This window comes from Plectropomus leopardus, chromosome 8 (genome assembly GCF_026936395.1).
Source record: "Plectropomus leopardus strain MGB_pleo_1.0 chromosome 8, ASM2693639v1, whole genome shotgun sequence".
NCBI lineage: Eukaryota > Metazoa > Chordata > Actinopteri > Perciformes > Serranidae > Plectropomus > Plectropomus leopardus.
Genome location: NC_142183.1, coordinates 11,096,492 through 11,121,007, shown reverse-complemented (window position 1 = coordinate 11,121,007; position 24,516 = coordinate 11,096,492). Strand labels below are relative to the sequence as shown.

Here is a 24,516-nt window from a genome sequence, read left to right as displayed (position 1 = left end):
CCTGCATCAGAAAGTAAGGCTTGTTTTTAGACAAGCCGATTTCCAGAAAACATGTTTTTCTAACTCACCGAAAAAGAGGAGTGAGAAGTCAGCAGTTAATGATGGTATCAAAATGTCAATAAAACGGGTTTTCCACTGTTCTAGATTACTCCATGAGAGGTCCCTGAGCATACAGTCATACATGCGCACAGGAAATATGAGGCTGACTGGTTCAGTGATTTGCAAGATTAGCTGTGGACAGACAGATACTCACACACATACGCATGCAAACACACTAGCAAACACATAATCCCCTCCTGAGATAATTTCAATATGCTGATCATGTTATCCCAACGTCCTTAGTTTGATTCCAGCTGGAGAACTTGTGTGCATCTGGTTTTCTCTTCTTTTTCTGTCAATTCTCAACTGTCTGATCTCTAATAGAGGTTCTCAGTGCTCTAAAAGTATGCAAAAAGCAAATAACGCACTATGTATATGTGTCTGTGTTGTAGCTCCCACTATTTAGATTTTTTTCGTATGACTTTGTATCATTGCGCTCATATTTATTCTGTTTTGCGTGTTCAGCTCCGTCCTTGGTGCACACCGAAAATTGCTGCTTGATATTTGTTTGTACCACTATTTGTATCTTGCTCTACATTTTCCTTTCACAAAAAGCAAATCATTTTAGCTCGTATTAACATAGTATTAACTTGCTGTTAATGTGTAGGGTGCCAAGGAGCAGTAGTATAGATGTTGCAGTGCAGATGTCTTACATTGTTGTGCACTTTAAAATCTCACAACTTTACTTGTAAAAAATAAGTCTAGAAAACCAGTTGCCTTAAAATTGTAAGTAATTATAAAATATTATTTAATTAATTACATGTAATTGTTGCGTTTACTTAAAATTTAGTCATATTTACTTGATTTTGTGAAGTTGTTACAACTTAAAATTGACAAGTTTAATTACATCAGTTTGTTTAAGTTTTAGCAACTCCAGTAAAGCACGTTTCCTGTGCTATATCTGTAGTCTGCTGGTTGCAGTAGGTCAGTCATATTTGTATTTTCTTAAACCTGTTCAAACAGAACTCCCCGATCTCCTCACTTCATCATTGCCAAAATTGTCTTTGTCATGATGAAGTCAATTCAGACTAACTTAAAAAACTTGACAAATTTTAGTAATTGCAGCTAAATTTTGAGCAAACTTAACAATTAGATATAAAGTAAAATTGAAATTAAGATTGATAGTTATATAAACTTCACTTTTTCAAGGCAATCAGTTTCTAAGATTTTAAGTAAGATCAATTTGTCAGATTTTACAGTGTGGCAGTTCTGGGAAACAGCCTCACCATCACGGTGGAAATTAATAAAATGGCTGCGACCTTTAAAGAGTTTTCAGTGACGGTAAATCAGTGCTCATCTGCCTGAGCAAACAAAAGAGTGTTTTACATTTCTAAACCTGTGAAAAATGAAAATTTGTCGCAGACTACAGTGAACTTGTTCTACGGGATTTCGTTCGCATTCCTCCCGGTGGGGATTAATTCCTTTCAAACAGCTCTCTTGTGAATTTGTTCTGCTGAAGGAAGGCCCAGACGATGAGATGGACACAGAAACCGCCTCTTACATCTCCCCTCCACCCCGCTTCTTTGTGCCAGTTTTGGGATTAGTCACAGGATACCACAGATATTAATGACTCCTGTTAAAATGAATATTACGTGTCATCAAATCCCCTGTTGCATGATTTAATTTCCACACCCCTGAACATAATGGTGGAAAGCAGAACTCCTGAACCTGTCAGAAAGCCTGTAAGTGGTGTTAAGTCCTGTCAAACGAACAAAAAGGAAGAAAATATTATTTCGCAGGGTCCAACACGGCGATAATGTTTCAGCTGACATTCTCCCTCGATACACCTGAGACAGGTGACTTTTGCGGTGAGAGGATTATCTGTTATGGAGTTTGAAGAGGTTCCTATTGTTCGAGGCCAGGAATATGAATAACTAAAGAGCTGGCGTCGCTGAAGGGGGAAGACGTTGGCAGTGAGCTGACACGAAGACAAGATTAGCTCATCAAAATATATGAATTAGTAACACGGTGGGGACACTTTGGATGGTACTCGGCGGCGTCTTCATCACACCCACCTTTGACTATGAAACACAGCTATTGGTGCGGTTATGAATAAGTGATTGGGTTTCTAAATTTGACTCAATAATTCAGAGGATAATTGGCCCAGCTTAATTGGCGGTGGAGCATAAAAGATTCAAGGTGCCTCTTAAGTGCAGCACATCAGGCGCCACTTATAATGATGACAGATGGCTGTTTGTTGGGTTGGGTGTCAGATGGGAAGGCTTTGTCATATTCACACTTCCCCCTTGTTAGGAGACAGATCAGGTTTTTCCTCCCAGAGCGCTACATAGTTTCTCTTTTTCGTGCGCCAACTGTGACTGTGGTGAATTATTGAGACACAGCGAGCTGATGAAGTACCAACCAGCAGTCCTCTGTTAGAGCGCGTTTCTTTGAACTAAATTGGCTTAATGAAGTACTTCATGGAAAAAGGCTCGCGTTACAGGCTGAGCTAAGTGGGACAATTTTAACAAACAAAATTTTAAGTTGCACAAGGTTTCATCAGCTTCAGGTTCAGGTGTTAGTTGTGTGGGAGAAAAGCTTGAATCTAAAGAGTTTCTTTGTTTGGAGTTAAAACAATGCAGACAACCTATTGGTTGGAGAGAATTGAGGACAGCCTGCCATTTCTAAATAGCCAAGCTACCTTCAATAGCAGACACAATTTTTTTATTCACTCGACTCCAGATTTTAAAAGATGGCAGCCTGCAAAACTACAGCATACACCATGTATGGATTCCAAGATCTACCAACCAGTGACATGTCCTGACTTTTACTGGGGTGGCCCAAGTGAGGCACTAACTTATGCAGAGTGCTGCTGCGGGCACACATGTCAGCATAGCTTCAATTATACCAATTTTTCCTCCACTACCCATACTTACTTTAATCACTAACACTGCAGTGCCTTACATTCCTGTTTATAGTTTAGTTTAAAAGATGAATAGATCTATCACAAGACTGACACCACACAAATGTAAAATAAAGCTTCCATACATTATAAAAAAATTGTTCCTTCAAAAGTTAATAGTACAATATTGAGTATAAAGTGCCAATATAATTAAAGAACCAAAAAGTGTGAATAAATAAGCCCATGTGAACAAACTTTTTAACAGTTTTATCAATTTGTTTATATGTAAAATCAGTCAGGCTAGACACTTCTCTGGCACATTACTGCTTCTCAAGGTAAAGTCACACATTTTTGTTTATATTTATTGTTGTGATTATTTACTTTGTCTTATTTATTTCTGTGATATTGCAAATTGTAGGCCTCTTTTAGTTGGGTTCTCAAACTGGTTTCTAATACTTTACCTCATATCTAATTTCACTATAAGATTATAATATAATAATTATATAAAAAGTACCATCAGTAGCCATCTATAACAAGTTAAAAATTATTGCAACAATAATTGATTGTTGCCCCAAACTCCATTGACTAATTGCAGTATTTTACTTTAAGACAAACCTAAAATTAAGGTCCCCACAAATGTATTTATTTTTCCTAAACTTTTGCCCCACAAATGACCAAACCCCTCACAGAGAGCACCATCAGCTTATTTTTACTCCTTAGCTCCACATTAATAAAGAGGTTAATTAACATAAATGAGGCTGCGGCCAATTTTGAGCAGAACAAACATCATTTCCAACTTTGCCATTTTCCATAAGTGTATAATCACTAATGATACATTTGGTTTTGAAAACACACAGAAAAAAATGCAAGCTGATTTTCTGCTGAAACACACATGAAAACTCCACATTGTACGAGTTAGCCTGGCGTGTACACACACCTAATGTCTTCCTGTGTTCAGCGTTTTCTACATTTCCCGTCCCTAATTGCCTAATAATTTAAACACACTTAAGTTGGCTCATTAGTTGTGTATGAAGACTTAAGGGGGGGAAACACCTGTTCATTTACTTAATGAACTCCAAAAAACACTGCGCAGTGTTCAAGGGCAAGAAAATAAACTGAGACATAACATAGTGGCCTCAAGACGTACAGACCTTTAATGGAACTCCAATAGTAAAAAGTAAATATCAGCATTTATGCTTTTGTTAATCTACCTGTAGAGACAGGCTGGAGCGGCATTCTGGGACTGTAAATCAAGTGTTTCCTCCCTTTGGCCTTCCACTGGAAAAATAATGACGGGATTCATGAGGCCTGGGGCAAAAATAAGGAATAAAGTAAATATCCAAAAGAAACCATTTGGATTGTATTAATGATATTTCCGTGTGTGTGTGCACGCGAATGAGTGAGTGAGACGCAGAGCTGGTGAGGAAAATGACAATTTGTGCAAGTGGAGCAAAAACTGACAAATTGAAAGGAGTGCTGCCGTGGGGCCTCAGTGCACGAGGAGCCTCAGCTAAATATACTTACAAAAACACATGAATTCCCATCAACTGTGATACCACGAGGTGGAGCTTGTTACTAATACTACAGTGGCCATCAGATGGTTTACTTGTGCCATAAAATCTTGTCTTGACCTTTATTGTTTATTACTTCAAGGCCTCATATTAATGGGACAATGGCTGTAATTTATTCTTGAAAGGTTACATTATAGCTGCTGTAATCAATATTTTTATAAGGCAATGGATCAGAGGACTACTTACATGTGAAAAAGGGTCGCACGTCGTGCCAAACCAACAGAGTATTAGCGCCCGTTTCCGCAGTTCCCCTCAGCTCTACGGGGCTTTACAGCGAGTCTCAGCTTCATGATTTAGTATCACAGCGACAAATTTACTGTTCTGGGTCACTGTCGCTGCTCTTATAGCATTGCTTTCAGCTGCAGCAGGCACCAAAAGACACTTTTCACTACCTGCTCAATACCTAAAAACAGAAAGACTAAGACAGAAGTTGGATGGTGAACACGCTGGAGCATTTAGTAGAAAAAGAGCAAGATATTTCCAGTAGAAGTTGGTTTAGACCAAAAACTGAGCTAACATTAGCTCCTATCCACAAAAAGTCCTCCTTGTGTTTTAGCCTGACCTCTGTTTTTAGAATAGGCGATCACTAACTGATGTTTCCTCAGTTTATTAAAAAAAAAGAGGAACCGCACCAATCACAGTTTTGTAAGACAGATTTAAGTCTTCTATTACCAAGCCAGAAAAAATGGTGACAGAAAAATTGGGAATTAAAACTGACATGGTTATACAAGTTGTTTTTAATTGACTTAAGGAAATAACTTTTGATTAATCATGGTCCTTCGATTGACATAACAAATGTTTAGGTAATTGCTCAAAGCAACCACAACTGCAGCTTCTGTGTTGAGTGAAAATGCCGGGACAGACATGTCAGTCGTTACTGACTGGGATTAAAATACTGTCCTCAAACTTGAATATCAATTCAGTCTGATTATCAAGCTGCCTGTATCATCTTATTAGTTTATTTTTTTAGGGTTTTTGTTTGTTTGTTTTTTTGCCCAATTTAAAATACACAAAATGACAAAACTTGAATGTCCAATATTAAAAAAACCAAACAAAATATCTATGTAGTGTGTGTAGATGTGTCTGTGTGTATGTGTGTGTGTGAGTGTGTGCAGGTCTTTATGCAGGATATTGGTTTGTAGACTCAGCCCTTAACAATAGCAGTGATCGGGTAAAAACAAATAAACATGGATACATTCAAAATACTTGGACAGTTACAAAACAGCAGTTAATTGGTCTTTTAAACATCTTTTATAACCTTTTGAAGAGGAACAGTGTTTTGTCAGGTGGGAAAACCCATTTAATAAGTTGGCACCTTATTCTGTAAATCTCAGTATATCTGAACTTTATGACTGAAAATGTATTTCACACGGGACTCGCAGCTCTTGTCATCAGTGATCGATGTGGTGACTTTAGGATGGACTTGGCCCGTGCAGCATCGCCCTTCGCCATCCTCACCAGCGCCCTTTGCTCAAACCTCTCTGTGCTGGAAACCCAAGACCACAGGCCACAAAGGGCTCTGTAAAGCATCTCACCCTTCCCTCTCAGTCTAGTAATTAACCTGCCTCTCACCTCCCTGTCCAGCAGCGTCCTCAGAACAGCCTGGCAATCACCAGACACTTCACACAACAGCCTGCACACGGGAACTTGACCCTCACGAGTCCCTTTCTTTTTTCGTGACACTTTTCTCTGCGGCACTTCTCTTTCCAAATTATGGCGGCCTGCCATGCCTCGCACACACGCAATGTCATCACATTCTGTAATGACTCCATGTCTCGATTAAAACGGTTTGACAGACCACTGTGAATTAGTAGCTACTTGTAAGTGATTTCATATGTTATAATATGGGACAGAAAAAAATGCTCTTGATGTGCAGCTCAAGCGGTTGAAGTCAGTAAATCACAGGCTCCACTCTGTCCATAGGCAATTTTCAAAGTAAGAAAACATTAAAGACTTATTAACTTTTAGTGGACTTTCAATGCGGGTCAAGAAATGGAAACAGACTAAACAGCCAATAAAAGCATGAGCCCATCTTTGGCATAAGTCATGACAAAAGCAGCCCTTAAATCAGATGTGAACAACTCTGCCTTGTTCGTAGAAACTGCACATCTAGCATGCAGGGTGAAGCTTTGGGGCTGTCCAGCACCTTTATTTCCATCGATAATTTCCTCTCTGTGGCTGATGACCTCCGAGCCCCCAGAACAGGCTGGTTTTGATTAACGGTGCTGTGTACTTCTATAAGTGAGACCTGCAGGGTTTGTGACGCCGTGATGGATACTCTGAAAAAAATCACACCGTCCAGGTTTTCCACACTGCCCACATTGTGTTGGACAGAGAAAGGAATTCTAACGTCACCTCGCATTATATCAGTGCTTTCGTGCGTCTCAATTCTTTTTCCAGCATACAATTTTTGTTACTGGCAATCCAGGGAGAGAACATTGTCTGTTACCACCAAGAAATGACCCAGGCACTGTCTCAGCACATTTCTTTCAAACATTTCAAGAGAAATCCCTTGATTTAAACATTTCGGTGCTGCTCTGTATCGTGCCAGTCCCACATTTGACTATATATTGTTGTTGGCTGGACCAGCAGGGTGGTGTTGTGATTGGTGTCACGGTCCTTCAGCCAGAGGGCCTGGGCTCAATTCCCCTTGACAGCCAAAATCCACCCTGCTGAGGTGCCCTTCAGCAAGATATGGAATTCCTACCAGCTGCAGGGATGCAGGTCTGAAGAGATGCAGTTCAGACCGACATTAGTGCTGCGTGGAAAAGAGGTAGTGTGGGTGCCAACCCATAAGACTCATACTTTAAAATTGCATGGGCGTCTGCAAAAAAAAAAAAAAATTGACTTCGTAATGTCCACCCGTCGATTCTCATCAGCTTATCCGGGGGCCAGTTTTCGGGGGCAGCAGGCTGAGCAAGGTACTCCACATTGCACTGTCCCCAGCAACGTTTTCCAGCTCCTCCTGGGGGATCCCGAGGTGTTCCCAGACTACATGAGATATATAGCGTTTTCTGGATCTACCCCAGGATCTCTTACCAGTTGTACTTGCCCGGAAATCCTCTAATGAGAGGAGGATGCGTCCTGATCAGATGCCCTAAAACCCTTAACCGGCCCTTGCTCTAGCAGCAGCTCTACTCTGAGCTCCCTCTGGATGTCCTCCTCACTTTATCTCCAAGGCTGAGCCCAGCAACCCTCCACTAGAAACTCATTCAGCTGCTTGTGTCCGTGATCTCATTCTTTCAGTCACAATGCAACGCTCATGACCATAGGTGAGGGTTGGAGGGTAGATGCACTGGTAAATTGACAGCTTTGCCTTCCAGCTCAGCTCCCTCTTTACCACAACGGTCTGGTGCAACACCCAAACCATCTGTCCATCTCAAGCTCATTTTCACCCTCACTCATGAACAAGACGAAGACTTTGTATCATGAACATCATATTTCTACTGTTTACTTCACAAACAATGTGATGAATGCTAAAATGATTGCTACAGATAACTTTCCAGGGTTTTACAATACTGTCTTGCTGTGCAGTGTAGCGTCTCACGAGAAGGGCTGGATATCAGTACTCAATACCTTTATGGTATTGACTGAAATAACCCAATATGAAGAATTATTGAACTTCTCCCGTCAAACAATGTCTGCATTTGATCCTTTTTGTACCCAGATCTAGAAGAAAATGTTGGCAGTGGTTGTTACCAGGTAGTTAAGTGAAATATTGCCTCTTCATCGGCGATACAGAGGAACGTCTACATCTTGCTGATCATTCACAGATTGGGGTTGCACGCTTACAATTTTTAGAACAAAAAAGAAAAGACTGGAGGGTTTAGAGTTGCAGTCAGTGGAATATTTAAAAATAGCAGGTTTGTGTTCTGAGTCCTTGTCGAGCAAGAGTATCCATCTTCCACTGACCAATCAACTGACTGAAAGGTTTCTGGCTCCACCTTTCAGTATCTGATCAGTATACTCGGTACCTCAACAACAGGATGATGAAAAATGGGATTGTATAAGCAGTTCTACTAGTCCCATACGCAACTTTTGCAAATAGACAAAAAAATTGCAAAAATAACCATTCTAATGTGTAACAAACTGAACTAAATTGAACCGGACTGCTTAGTGGAAACACTGCTTCATAGTGATATCCAGCCACCAATGAAACCTTGATACTCACAAATCTTACACTCGAATTGGACTTTCTGAATTGTTATTTACCCTCTGACAGGCACCTGATGCAATACTGCCAATGCATTTTTGCAGTTTTTTTTTTCAAGACCTCTGATGAGATTACACCTTAAGACATCAGCATTACAATGTTCTTGCTTAACAGACATGGAGCGTTGGGGACGAAAACAATTACAGGTTACCACAATTGTTCATTGTGTCTCATTTAGGTAGTCAAAATGGAAGACTCAGCATTTGTGACGCCTCACAACGTCCCAACAAAAACACTAATGACATTTTTTTTTTTTAACCTACTCTCACCTGACAGCTTCTCCAACATGTTTCATGGCACGTTTGTCGTTGGTGCTGTCAAGTGAAACAGTCAAGTTGTTTTCTGGCATCTTATTGATCCCCATTGTACAGAAACGCAGCTAGTTGTGATTGATTGGTTGCGTCCAGCATATGGTCGGCCTTTTTTCTTTTGTTCTTGTGTTCCTAAAATGTGAGATTTTTACTCAATATTTGATGGATGGCTTCATCTATCAAATATTCAGCAAAAATCTCATCACCCTTAACTTGTGGTAATTTACATGATCACTTTAGATAAATGTAGCGTTTCATTTTTTGTTCTTTTTTGTGTGCTGAGAATATTACTCTATTTCTACTCCCTTCGGACAGCTTGAAAAAATGAATTGCCGTCAAGCTAAAAATAAAAGTCATTTTTCTTGATTCCTGAAAAGTTGACATTGTGGAGGTTCACTTATGATATGCACCCTCTGTACACATCATGAAGCACGGCATCTCCAAAGACACCTGGTGGAAAAATTAATATTCTGAGCCTTTTGTTCTTTGGACATAGAGAAATGACATGTTTTTACCACATTTCAACAGAATATTTCTTTTTGAGCGGTTGTCTCTGGAGAGAAATGAACACCTGAAGCAGTCACTCATGGATGTCAATAAACATGGACTTGTACTGTGTAACATGCCATCCTCACACACTATTGTTTCTCCACAGAGGCCTGACTCATATTTGAGGCTACGCACTGAATGAATTTTCCAGTCAAATATGAAGTGAAAGTTCCACTCTGTCGCACGTTAAATGGGACATAATTTGAGGTGCAGATCAACATGGAATTTGCATACTTCTACAAATCCAGATGGGATATGCCCTCTGTAATTAGCAATAATGCTCAATTCATTTTGCCTATGACCATTTCTTCTCCACAGAGGCACTTATTTAATCCCAGAGCCATACTTTCCCACCTCAAAAAATGCCGCAGTGGAACGTCTACATCTATATTCACACTTTTCAGCGTCTCAGAGCGCTGCAGCATCTCCTAAGTAGTCTTTTGAAAACCCTCAAAGTGTCATCTTTGGATAACTGCTATTTTCAGTGGGCTGTAATGAATAGCACTTAAAAATCTGAATGGCTCTCGTATCAGGTTTTGCATCCAAAGTATTTTGGGGAACAATGAGGGAAGAATCACAAAGCAAAGGAGACAGAGCGGAGCAGTTGAGTAATGACTTTGTAATCTGCCTCCCTGCGTATATATTCACCTCGTTATTAACTCTTTTATGTATTTTTATCTTCCAACAGACGCGGTAAAGTAGTGACACCCAACTCTGGTCCCACCCGTCTCTTTGTTATAAGATGGCACAGGCTGAATTCAGGTCCTGAGAAGAGGGTAAGTGTTGGATCATTACTGTCATTTTTACATGATATCATTGTGCTGTCCTCTAACGGAGCAGATCCTTTATCAAACACATGATCTATACACCCTGCAAGTCAGAGGATGTCTCAATTATCAGCTCTGAAAAAAAATTCATTTATCATCTGCTACTTCATTGTGAGACAGCCTCTGACATTTCATTATGATGTGTACACAACATAGCATGTCTGCCAGTGGCACTGTATCTGATATAAGACTGAGCTCAGATTGTAAAAGTTTGAAATTGGGGTTTTACCTCTCACATACGTAGAAATTTACCAGAAAAAGCCACCATATTTGAAAATAAGACTGCTTTTCAAATTACCAGACAACATTTTTCCAGCAGGAGCGCCATTTTTCTATTTAAAACACAACTTGCTTTCATAAACTAACTCATGAAGTAGCAGTTGGGTGATGATTTTAAATTCAGTAGGTTAGGGTAGATAAAACACTGCAGGCAAAGAGGCAGCGTCGTAATAACTGCGGCACATAGGAGACCTCCCCAAAAAACAATCTGATATATTGATCTCAGAATGCTCTCATGCAAAACAGCAGGCTAAATACTGCAGGCTCTTTTTGGGAAACTTAAGGGTATTACAACACATACCTCTCCAGTCCACATCTATTTATATCTGTGTGCGCTGTGCGGCTCTCTCTTCAGAGGTTTGTTTTTTGGGGGTTTTATTGGCAACAATATTGCATATTATTGTTTTTCTTAAAGATATGATACAATACTTTATTATTATTTTTTTCGACGTTATTATTCACATAGTTGAATTTGTCTTTGACTCAGATGCTGTGCTCATAAATGGCTTCACAGTCAAAATGAAACAAGCGACATATGAACAAAACAGCACCAGCTGTACCAAATCTCACTAGTAAATTGCACATAACCCATATTACACATAAAAAATATTGCACATGCATTGCACATAACACATATCACACACATACGGTTGTTAAAGCATCATGGAATTATTGCACAATCCCTGCAGCCTTAAGCAGCATTGTTTAAAAGTTTGATGGAGGTAGGGACAAATGTGTTTTTAAAACAGTTGTGTTTGCAGTGGAGAACTCTGTATCGTCTGCCAGATGGCAAGAGCTGGTATTCTGCATGGAGGATACGTGATGGATCAGTTATTATTCTCTCAGCTTGCCTAATAACAGACTGCTCATACATTTACTGGAGGGGCTGGTTTTCTTTCCTTCCCATCACCTTCATGGCAGTGTGCACCACACGAGCATGCTGAGTTTTTAAATGTAAAGTGAGCTTGCCATACTCTGCTGACATCCCATATCTGACTAAGCTTCTTACAATGCCTTGATAAAATAAAAACAAAATCCTCTGGTCCACACCAAACACTCTGGGTAAGAAGTACAGTCTCTGCTGTAGGCGAGAACACAAACCCTCAACATGGACGTTCCAGCTGAACATGTCGTCCAAGTGGACATCGGGCTACTTGTGTGTATCACCAGACGAGGAATCTCCATATCACCCAACCTTAATTATTATGCAGATGCTTAACTTAAAGTTTTGACACAGTTTCTAGTAGTCAATATACTTCATTTTAATTCAGTTAAAGTTTCGTGTTTGTCATTCCATCCATATCTGCAAGAACACAGCGAAATAACATTTCTCTGGACCAGCTTGCAAAATAAAAAATAAATAAAAACAGAGACACTGAGCAGCAGCTAAAAAGAGACAAGTGCAATAGATAATAAAGTGCAATACTTATAAAGTGCAATCAAGTGCCTGATTTAAAAATTTAAAATGCTTGATAAATACTATTAAAAATGGTAGCTTGTGGTTTTGGTGTGCTACCCCAAGATTTTCAGTGGCAGCATCCACCTTCCAAGCCTAAAAAAATGCATTTCTGATATTCAAGAGATAGACTTTTAGTGGACTATTCCTTTAGCTGGGGATCAAGGGTAATCAATCTGGTGTTTTTATTGGAAGAATATAACTTCTTATCTCAAAACTGCCTGATTTTTGTGTCCTTTGTTATATTGAAAGAATATCACATACCCTGTAAAGAGCCTCCTGCTTTGTTATTGCTCTCATTGCCTCCCTCCCCTCTGCATCTAAAATCTGATACAAGAGCTTTTCAGTTTTAAGTGCTATTCATTACAGCCCACTGAAAATAGCATTCATCCGTGCCCTCTGAAGAGAGAAAGACTTTTCAGTTTTCTGTCCCCGTGCCTCTTTTTCAGAATCCGTGCTTTTGCTGGCAGGTCTTCTCACCAGACCAGCGGACTATAAATATGACCCCTCTGAATGCCCACATCCTTGCCCCTAAAATAAATCATGTGCCTTTCAGCTGCAGCAGACACACGGCACCTACCAGGACAGTCCCGTCTGTCTACACAAGCTGCAAAAGTTCTCAGATCACAATCTAGCGACGCACACACACACTTAAGGACACCCACAGACAACAGAGTAGAGCGATCCTCTGAAGTACCCTGGGAACGAAGCACTGCTGGCTCACCTCAGGGCTCTGAATAACTGGATGCCAGCTCTGGCCCAGCGCAGGCCCTGCCTTGCCTTGCCTGTCACTCCTCCTGGCTGCTGGCTGGCCCAGTTTGCTGTAACAGAGAATAGGAGCCAGTGTGGGGACTGGGGGGACTGGAGCTCATCAGAGGAGGTTGACTCAGTCCTGCCTACTCCCTCAACGCTGCGGGTCTGGCACTGTGCACAGGTGGAAAACGGAAGAGGGTGAGTGGGTAATCACGAGGGTGTTGGCCCCATTCTGCCCACACAAAAAAAAAAGCACAACCCACAACTATGGGCCCTCTTACCAGCCTGTCGTGTGTGGTTTTTTGAGACTGTCATCACAGACGTTCAGCAATGAGAAACACAGACAGGGAGGAAGAGGAAGGAGAATTCAAAAAAGCAGGACTTGTGCCCACTGGATTCAAGTAAATACAGGCTGAAAGCTCAGAGAGGCAAAGACCTTCAGAGGGAAGAAGTGTTTTGGTTTCATGGCGGACCAAAACTTATTCTGAGACTACAAAGTAGTGAGCAAATTTAATGTGTCAGCGTGGTTAACTAAATATGAACAAATACAGTTTGTCTGTTTACTTCTGCATCTTTGCTGGTATGTGTACCCAAATGGAGAGTGAGCAAACACCAAAACCGACTGACACACAAACCGACTCACACGGAGGAAACAGGTAGACAAATTCATTTTGACGCAAATCGCCCTTGACTTTTGCCAATCTGTCAGAAAGCCTCACCCTTCCCAGGCATTATCCGCACCGTGATATTCTTTCCTTCCGTCTTTAAAGGGACGTCAGCATGATGAGCGTCTAAGCTGGAAACGAGCTGCAGTTGTTTTCTTTGCAAAAACACCTGTCTAAACAGCCGCAAAGCCAAGGGCAAGTCTCGCCTGTCAGCGTCGGTGACAGCTCTTGACAAAAATTCAGCAGAGACAATTCCTAAGACGTCCACTCAAGCGAAACAATGCACGTGTGCTGGAATGACCCCAGCTGGGCTGCCTCACTCCTCTTTGAGTTTCAGTGTTGTTTGTAGGAGCTCTGCAGCAGACATTTAACAACACCTGGACGACGGTAAAATGTGAGACGTTCCTGTAAAGATACAGTCTTTGTTTTGTTTGTCTCTGTGGTTTCAGATGCACCTAATCCTCCTAAATACACCAGCGGTTTCAGTGACATTGACTCAGCAAAAAAAAAAAAACCTCTTACAGTTGTGTGACAGCAACAAAAGGCCAGACTATTTAAGTGATTAATTAATACAGCTTACAACCATTTATAAAGCCGTTTGTATCATCTGTCCGGAGTGGATTTAGGGGCTGTTTCAGTGAAGATTTACTGAACAAAGACCAGGTGGCTCATTAGCTACCAGAGACTTAGGTTGGTTTGTATAGAGGGGGATCTCTGGGGTGGTCAAGTTTCAGTCCTTATGCTTAAATTTCAACACATGGATTCTTAATCTGCAATGCCCTCATCAGCTATAGTCCAGTTCCCATCATCTGCTGCTCACATGAGCACCTCCGGGGCCTGTTCCTGTTGGTTTGTGTTCGCAGCACCGAGTGAAAAATTGCAGTGAAACCAAGACTCAAATGTGGTAACAAGTTGACAAAAGCTGAGTGATGAGAAGGCCTGTACACATTCACAGAGCTCGGCTTTTGGTAAAACTGTATGACTAAAACTAACTTTGTTTACTGTTACTGTTCAATTAATTCAATTTTAATACCATAAACGAAATGTACACACAAAAACAGGGCATATGCTTTTTCCAGCACATAAACTTTATAATGGAGGAACGTGCAGTGACAATGTGGACACCTCACACATTCGTCAGAGCATCGTACACACAGTTTTAGCTGAGATAACTGCGGGTGAGATGATGAAAAGGAGATTAAACATAAATTGAGAGATGGAAGAAAATGTTTTAAGGTTGTTCACAGATTGTTTTATTTATGTATTTATTTATTTATTTGCAGCTTACACAGAATTCAGTAAAATTTCAATCAAAGGCGCATTTATGAAGTTTGTCTTAAATCATTAATGAGTGATACATTTCAGCATTATTTTTATCTACATTAATTTCCCCATTAGTAGAGCATTTTTTACAGTTAGTTTCCACACCAGTGCTATAGATGAATAATTGATCTTTCTGACTTTTAATAATAATGAAGATCAAGATTTCACCACATCAGTGATTTGCTGAAATGTGATCAATTAGTGGTTCAGCTGTGCGTAAATACAGTTGCTCTGGCACTGTTGGAGAACCTCGCCAATGCAACACAGTTAGTAAAATCTTTGCTGTATTTCACTGACAGGAGTAATGAATGGTGTCAATATGTTTAAAGGCATTTATAAGTCCATCTACAGTGAACTGTGGGCATGGAAATGAGGCTTGTGCCTGTGTGCTCACCGCCACAATGAATGAGATTTATAAAAACAGAATCAGGCATACACACGGCTTTATAAATCTGATGAAAAGAATGCGCATGCATATATCTGCCTCTGAGCATACACACTGTTTTAGTTGTTAATCCAAACAGAGTTGTATGTATTTGGCCCTGAAGTTGTATGAGCTGCAAATAATGGAGAGACTGCAAATGATTAATTTTATTAAACAAGTTAATACAATGCCAATGATGCCTAGAAAACTCTTGGGGGTGCGGGAGATGCAGCGAGCTCACCTGCAGGCACACATCATAAGTATGTGTCAGCAGTGTTTGTTTAATTGCTCTCTCTCAGCCAGACAAAAGCTCTGTGCTCCAGCGCTTAAGTTTTTGCTTAAATTGAAACCTCGCGTGTTTTGAGATAATGAGATTCCTAGTTTGTGTGGCTGCAGTAGAGACAGTGTGTGCAACAGGTCTGATGGCGCCCAATGTTCCCACAGTATTACAATCTATGTGAGGTGTGTGTGTGTGTGTGTGTGTGTGTGTCATTTAGTGTCCCCTCTCCATGAACGCAGCACTGGCAGAACTCATGAGTTATTTTGTGGGTTTTTTGTCATTGGCAGTATGTGGAATATTAGTCGTGGAGTGAATAATTAATCGGTCGATCCGATCACATCAGAAAGATTGATGAGAGGAGCAGCTGCTGCAGAGGAAGGTGGAAACAAACTTTAAGATCCAGTGCAATGAACGGTTCAGTTTCGCTTTTACTGTGCTTGGCATTCTGCTGCTCCGTCTGTACACGCTGTGTTTTGACAGTGCGGTGCAATCAATAACCAAACGGTATCTTTAATCCAATAGCGTTCCAAATGGATGGTCCAGCTCCAAAAATACAAAATCAATATTTGGAGCCAGATGTTGATATTGTGACCGACTGCCACAAAAATTAGAAATTAGAAACCCTGGTGATGACTTAAACTCCACAAAAAGAATTGAAAAGCTTTCTGTGCATACAATCCACTGTAGTAAAAATCCTCTTTATAGTTTGTAGGTGTATAATATATCCTACTAGCCTGCAATCAGATACAAAAACATTTAATAATTGACATTACTTACTACAGCAGGCAAACAATATATGTAAGACCTATGTTAAAAACATGGAGGACTTAAAACCTCTAAAGGGCTTTTTTGAGGAGACAGATTTTCAAAGTTTTATCGATTTTTCAACACCTGCATACTCCGTAATTCATAGGTATCAATTACTCCGAAAAGAATATCACAAATTAAATATTCACAGATGCACTGCACAAATCATTTCTTATTTTCCATGTACCATTTTTATTTAGAAACACAAAACTCTGCCGCTGTTTAACGTCAACTACACAATCACTTTAAACTGTACATTCTCAATTTTTTTTAAGCGTACATATTCTTTAGATGATCAGGATTTACAGGATGCGTTCTGATCATTCCTAATCAATGAAAGCAGCTTTGAAATGGAGCTTTTATTGTACAAATACATATTTTACACATATGGCGAATATTTCGGTCGGTGGACAACACATTAAAACATGCCAACATGTACAGTCATGTAGAAACTACTTTGACAAAACTGGTTAAACGTACAATATCTCAGTTCTCTAACGATACACATACTGACAAACAGGCTATTAAAATGAAGATCCTATGAAGCATTTCATGCGTCATAGCCATTCTTCAATGCAGACTTCTGTTCTATAACGGACAGCTGAATAAGGCTATGTAGAGACCTCTAATAAAATGTTGTATATTTCAGCTCAGCTCACGCTCAGCTTGACACTCGCGTACTTCCTGAGTCAGAGTCACCTACCTTCATCAACACTTTATTAACACAGCATCTGAATTTTCATGTAACAGGATGAAACCTGGGAATGTCACACAGTGTGGAAATGAAAAACGAAATTATCAAAATGCATTGTAGACTCTATGCAAAACATCTGGAGAACCGAGATTATTATTTGAATATAATCTGAATATAAAATGTATTGATTTCTGATTGTAAAATTTGAATATTTCTATTTAAAATAACAGTACACAGTTCATGTCACAGCACAGCTAGTGCAAGCCCCTAATTGGCAAATTGAAAACAGAGATTCATTTCAGTCCACTACAGCATTTTTCAATGCCTACTTCCCTTCTGTCCAACTGAGGAGCACCACAGACATAAAAGAACATTTGGTTTTAACCTCCCTGTTTAACTTTTATGGCAAATCCACTTTGTAGAGGCGGATTTGACAGGTGTTGATAGTCTTTAGAAATATACTGCAGCGTATCTAATCATTTAAACAAAGGTCTCTAATAGCAATGGCAGAGGAAAATATACTGATATATAAAAATGTTTTCAATTACCAGAGTGATTAAAGTCTTTCTCTTTTAAACAACCAGCTTTATTCTAACACATATCGTAACACATATGTCGTATTTTTATATTTATTTAAGGTGAATCATAGAAATAAAATGATAGCTGCGTGTTAACTTGAAAAAAAATGGAGATCCCATTTCCTTTTTGGTAAACCACCCAAGAAACCAATCTTGCTAAATATCCGAACTACAGGCCAAGGCCTCGAAACCACACGGTCTGTTCTTCATCTCGCTCGTACAACTGACACACAGGAACACAGAGGACTCACTCTGAGCACATCTCATCCAGTCACCCCACTAACCCGAAAAGAGGAATACTGACTGAAGGCAAATTTACATTTTTAAGTGTGACTTTGTTTGTGTGTGTATGTGTGTGTGTTTGCTGAACATGGGGGGGGGTCACTGCATCACACACATGGAGCTGCGAGGGGGGTTGACTGTCCTGGCCACGGTGTCCTGACTGTAGTTCACGATGTCCGCCTTCACCACACGCTGTAAAAGTGTAATGACAGATAAACACATGCAATTAAAAGGCTACCATAACAGAAGGAAAGGTTAAATCACGATAATTTTAATGTTGTAGAGGTTAAGTCTAGTAGCTTCTACCCAGGATAAAGAAATAAAATTAAATCCACCATGTTAAACACCTTTGGCCTAAGAGTTAAAAAGAGTGAGAAAATATGTATATGACTATAAATAAAATGAGCTATTCATAATAGTGAAAAAAACACTGTAATCTAAAATATATGTACTTTATTAAAGCAATAGTTCAGCAATAGACATCTTGAAAAATAAGATTTGCTTTTTAGCTGAGAGTTAGACGAGATGATCGATACCTCTCCATGTCTGTACGTTAAATATGAAGCTACAGTCAGCAGCTGTTATCGTAGCGTAGCATAAAGACTGGAATCAGGGGAAACAGTTAGCATTGCTCTGTCCAGAGGCTAAAAAATCTGCCTACAGGCACCTTTTACACTCACTAATTAAAGTGTTGGATTATTTTTTGGCCAGCCACAATGACTTGTAGTTACCATAAGGTTGCCAGAAAACTAGCAAAGACTCTTCACATGATTGTGCACAGACAAGACAGTGACATCAATCTTCTTATCTAACTCATAAAAAATAAGTATTATTTATTTATTATATTTTTAGCGTCAAACTATTCCTGTAACATTTCTTTGTACACAGCTCAAAATCCATGTTGTGATTTAAAATATATCATAAGTTTTTTTCTCACTACATAACTCTCAAGCAACTCGAAGAAACACACATAACTTAGATTCCTTGAACAGTTTCACAAAATACGGTCAACTCTCTTAGTCTGATGGGTTTCTCTACTTTTTCTATAGATCTCTAATCTGAACCACAGACGTCAAATACATCCATAATGAGTGTGCTACTTACTACAACTGAAAAATCAACTATTTTGCTCTACTGACATCTACTGAAATATATCACTGTGTCAACATACTTGCAACTATTGAACAGAACATATTTTGCTTTGCTGGTGGTTCTCTTGTCTAATTGGGCCTTCATCTTGTGGATAGTCGACCAGCTCAGCCTTCACAATCCTCTGAGCAGGTTCAACACGTCAGCAGCAGAGAGATGGAGGAAGCAAAAAAAAAAAGGGCCGACACATGAGACAGGATGATAACAGTGTAGAAAAGAACTGAGCAATGTAGAGTGAGGAAAATGGATAGAGAGGATGAGGAGAAGGTCACAGAGTGAGAGAAATGAACAAGAAATGTAAGAAACAGACAAAAAAAAACTGATGCATGAAATCAATGTGCATAGACAGACAGCAGCCCAAGCCAATTATGTCAACTGTGACAAAATCCATCTGTAAGCCAGAATAACTGACTTAAATGTTATAATTAAATATTAAACTAACCCAAAAATCATACTTTGACTTTAACGAAAAAGGTAAGCTGTAAGTACAAGTTTGTTTAAATTACTATTGTGTAATCTCTTTTTTTTTTAAATGAAACAATTAGTTGATAGATTGAAGTAAAATCATGACTCTAATTTTACAGAAGTTAATGTAATGGTTTTGTCCGACCAACAGTCCCAAACAGAAAGATAATCAGTGTATTATATAAAAATAAAATCTGCAGAACTTTTGAAAAGCAGAATCCAAAAAGTGTTTTGCTTGATATATGTTGTGACAGATTATGAGATTAGAATTATTATTAATTTTCTGTTAATCTACTAATCCAGGTTTAGCGTTCTGTAGCCGAACCAAGTGACCTGTGATCAGTTTCTGATAAGTTCATTAGAATAATCATCTTCATGTTGCATTGTTTTTTTCCTGATTTTTGATACAGAGATGTGCATTGTTTGATGCATCAAGATTATAGGTAGCAGTTGGGAGGTTTTAGTGACTGGATATTTTTTGAATTTCAATCAAACACACCCATACTAATCCAGTAGTGGAATAATTGCTTTGGCGTTGCAGTAAATTGTTCACATTTGATAATATGTGGCCTCCCTGTGATATGGCCTGAAGAAAGTGATAGAGTAATTTAAAAATTAAAGTGTAATCCTGGGACATTGTAAGGGCGGAGAGGCAGTCATTCTTCAGTGTTACAGTGACCTAATGTTGTGTTTTGATTATAAACCAAGTTGTATTTGTTCCTCTGGGTCCTGCCGCCACTTTACCTTTTATTTCTGACCGATGTGATGTCTCTAGCTATCTTATGGACATCTTGAAATCTAGCAGAGCTACACATGGCAGTTGTCAAATTTTAGAAGTACTTAAGCTGGGCCTTCAAGTTCAAATTAGCCTTCATTTGATCTTCATGTGGCAACAGGCTGCTGGACTCTTTGCTGCATCATCAGCGAAGAACAGACCACATGGCCACATGGTTGGCTGTCTGATTAACGAGCTGCCGAAGCCTGGTGTCGGAGTCAGTGAGTGATCCGTGGCCTCGCTATCTGATCCAACAGACACAGGACCATGACGGAGAGGGCTGCCAGGCAGATATAATACCGTCAGGGGTTGTGACCCCCGTGTTCAGCTCTCTGGAGCTGACAGCTGATAATGAGGCTTCGCTGGCCCCACGGCTAGACCTGGAGCCATGACCTGCTCAGAGCCTCACCTCTAAATCCACCACACAAACTCAGTGTGTCACTCCTTCACATCTCCAACATCATATTGTCTTCATAAGAATTCATATAAAATGCTTCTTTTTCCTAGACGGTAATTTGATGACAAAGAATACATTTATGTTAACTGAACTGAAACAATTAGTCAATTCATGTATTAAACAATAAACAAAAACTTAGTCTGCAACTATTTTAAACATGCCAAACAAACACGCAAAGTTCTAACTAGAAATGGTATAAACATTTTATAACAAGATTATAGCAACCATTATGATCATGGTTATCAGTATTATCATGGTATTGGTAAAAAGTGCTGAAATTGTTCAAAGCGTACTAATTAAGACTCGTTCACAAAGTTTTAGTTTTTTAATCAGCTTTATAACAACTTTATCAAATGTATATTAACATTATATAGCTTGTCTCTAAAATGCTTGCATGAATGTCTAAGTCATTATCACTGATGATAATGGACCAGCAGCATCACTGGGTTTCACGGACTCTGTAAACAAGGGAATAGCAAAACAAACCCATGATGCACGCTGCGCCTGTGTCTGGGAAACTGTTGCTAAGTTTGGTTGATGCTGGACAGTTTCTCAGATGTCATCTTTTTTCCAGAAATTTTGTGATCTGCTATTTTTTCTTTATTTATTTTTTTAACTACTTCCGGACATTTTACAGTCACAGCAACTAGTTGATTGATAAAATAATTGTCAGATTAATCGAGAATGGAAATAAGACTTGATTGCAGCTGTAGACCAAACCAGCAGACATTCACTAGTAGGTAAATGTGTTCAAAATCTGATAAATAAAAATAAAATAGAACTAAGAGAAATAAAATTACTTTTTCTCATTTTAAGGCAGATATTTTCAGATATTTCACTATGCTTTCGAGATTTCTTTAAGATCTAAAATTACATGTTCTTCCTAATTTTGCAATTGTAGGTTTTTATTTGCATCAGAAAACACTTCATAGTGTCAAGTTTTGTGTGTTTCTGTCAAAGAGCCTTTTTGGATGCAGCCCTCACCCTGCCTGTTGAGCCTGGATTAAAGCACTTTGCTTTATTGACAGAGCTATCAGAGGGAGGGCAGGAAGAAGAGGGTGGACGGACAGCTCCATTAGTCGACGGTCATTTTCAGTTAGTCAGCAGCAGTGTTGGTGATGGGAGAGGGGCTTGAGAATTTGGCCAGTCCTTCCTTTACATGCTCTCCCATCTCTGAGGGTCCTGACCTCTCTGTAGCCCCCAGGCTCATCAACCACTGCCCAGCCAGTGTGGCTCCAGTCGGTCATATCAGACCCAGGATTAATGTTTCTGGGGGAGGTGACCTTGTAAATCCTACAGCTGCCACCACTGGGCACCTCAGTCTGGCTGGCAAGCTGAGACCCTGTTTTAGCCCCAAAACGGTGGGAGATAAACCAAATAAATCAGACAGCCAATGCTAACCTCCTCACCCCTACGACAGCCTACCTTTAACCCCCGACTTCACGCGTTAATGTGGTCAATGTGGGTCTTTTTACAGATGGCCAGTGTCAGTGGCAGGTAGACCATCACAGCAGGCAGACGTAACAAACTCATGTTTACACAACAAAAGGTTCTTTACAGTGTGTGGTGACCTCCTTTGCCCTCACACACTCACTTTGACCTCCCTAAAGTTCAGGAAGAACATCACACTTTATGTTAGGGGAGAGGAACCTGAAAAAATCAGCTCTTTTGCACTTCTACCAATCAGTTATACATGTAGAGGAATATCTTACCCTCTAAATGATCATATTTATATCACTGTCTCACCCAGTGAGAATTTGTGAGAAAAACTTTGTTTCTTTTGCATGCCTCCACAGTGAACGTAGAATCCAAAGATGGGAAAAATTCTTGATTAACTGGAGTAAAAGTGAACCACTTTTACAATGGAAAATCTGTATCAAAACACCTGTTTACGAACTCTTACGCAAGTCATGCCGTGCATGACAAGTCTCATTTATCCAGTCAAATGCTCAGTAAATATGCATTTTCAATCCCAGTTAAGAAAAAAAAGCCATTTAAAATGTGGCTTGGGAGGCACCTGCATAGAAATTTTGGTGTCATTCGAGAGAAATGCATTGATGGCATAATGGCTCACCTGGGACTGCTCTATTTCTGCTTTGTTTAGCTTTACACCCAGAATCTCAGCAGCCACTCTCTGGAAACAAAGGTACACCTGGAGAAACAGAAAACAGTTAAGTGTTTCCAAAGTCACTCTACACTACAAATGTTGATTGTGACTTGTTGAATCAGCTGTTACTAACCGAGTCTCCCGTCTTGGCCGATACGAACTGGCTGATGAGGCTGTTCTCTTGGCAGAAACGCTGGTGTTTGTCAGCCTTCACTGTCCTCATGTGCTCCAGGTCGACTGTGGACGAAACACAGCGTGACGTGTGAGAAAACTTTCAAAAGATGGATAGATTTATACAGTGGTTACACGGCACTCTCGCTGGGTTAACTGTCACGTATCTGAACATAAACAGAAAAGATAACTGTTTACACTCGAGTTAAGATGGAGGGGCGTCTGCCTAGTGTAAAATAATAGACATGTGAAAACAAAGCATAATTCAATTGTTATGTTGCTTTCAAACCCAGCTGCTGGTTTTATTTTTTAATTTATGGCGGGAGTCTTTTCAGAGGGTTTGAGAGTGGAAATGATTAATTCGGTAGCCCCGAGCATCTATTCCCAGCTGGTACTAAAGCTTGATGTGACACATTCCTCAGTGTAAGCCTAGTACAGTCGAAGCCCGAAGCCATGAACCTCTATTTGACCTGAAACAGACAAACCAGCCCAGCTGTGGAGAAATGCTTAAGAAACAATACGTGGATGACCGAAGTCTTCAGGCTACACTCAGAGTGAGAGTGTAGACGGAGAAAACAGTTTGACTTATGAGTGTGCTGGCCTTTAAGGTGGGCACGCAGGCCCAAGATCTGGGACTGTCACCTTCATGCTGATTTACTGTGAGCGCACAATGACAGCGCCTTCCTTTTTAGCTATTGTGATGTGCATTTGACTCCTGTGCAGTGATACCAGGCGCTTTGCTTCCCTCCTTCCTCACTATGGGGTCATGCCGGGGTCGATGAGGAAGGTCACCCGGGGGTCTTGCTGCTGAAAGCAATAGCTTCGTTCTTTATTTCTGGCTTTGTGCGGAAAGGCGGCCACGCCCGGTATCTGGTGCATGTGTGTCTATGGTAGCTGGAGGAGGTCAGACTACTGTACGGTATTGCATTTCTCTCGTCCCCCCGAGTTTTACTCTTTGTGTGAGGTTTCATTGAAGTTGTCAAGGATTTACCCCGTTCTCATGCCCCTTAGTGTGTGTGTGTGTGTGTGTGTGTGTGTGTGTGTGTGTGTGTGTGTGTGTGTGTGTGTGTGTGTGTTAGAAAGGGAGGAGCTATAAAACCAGAAATAGAGAAAGAGAGACAGATACATAGTGAGAAACAAATATAAACAGTGTTGTTGATATCGTAGTAACTCGTATGACCCCAAAAAATTTAAGTCTAAACCACAGCGACGAGAAGAGGAAAAAAAAACACATTTGGAAAGAATCATTTGAGGCTTAAACTAATATTACCATCATCATATCATCATACATGACATATAAACACAAACCTTTCTGGGCGAGGGCAGACACTTTTACAACTACTCAGTATCCAGGGTAGACCATCATGTCTCAGCCTGTACATAAACATGGCTGTCTCATAGGCGTCAGCAGGTTATTAATTCCAGTCATTAACAGCGGA

At 40.0% G+C, this 24,516-nt stretch overlaps 1 protein-coding gene and 1 long non-coding RNA gene across 3 annotated transcripts in view; one reads left to right on the top strand and one right to left on the bottom strand.

Moving 5' to 3' along the window:
* LOC148188862 (uncharacterized) overlaps positions 1-10,362 on the top strand; it is a 181,375-nt gene extending 171,013 nt beyond the window's left edge. Inside the window, exon 4 of the long non-coding RNA XR_015777126.1 lies at positions 10,274-10,362. This is a non-coding gene — a long non-coding RNA (uncharacterized LOC148188862). The remainder of the gene's footprint in view (positions 1-10,273) is intronic.
* A 6,205-nt stretch (positions 10,363-16,567) lies between these two features.
* The window catches only part of rab28 (RAB28, member RAS oncogene family), a 37,189-nt gene continuing 29,240 nt past the window's right edge, over positions 16,568-24,516 (bottom strand). Inside the window, exons 5-8 of one of the 2 annotated variants that reach the window (XM_088080883.1) lie at positions 23,040-23,143; positions 22,874-22,951; positions 19,125-19,226; positions 16,568-18,145 (exon numbers count right to left, since the gene is read on the bottom strand). In XM_088080883.1, coding sequence (XP_087937009.1) covers positions 19,131-19,226; positions 22,874-22,951; positions 23,040-23,143 — 278 coding nt within the window. In that variant the 3' untranslated portion in view covers positions 16,568-18,145; positions 19,125-19,130. The remainder of the gene's footprint in view (positions 18,146-19,124; positions 19,227-22,873; positions 22,952-23,039; positions 23,144-24,516) is intronic. The other variant, XM_042493243.2, reaches the window with a different exon arrangement.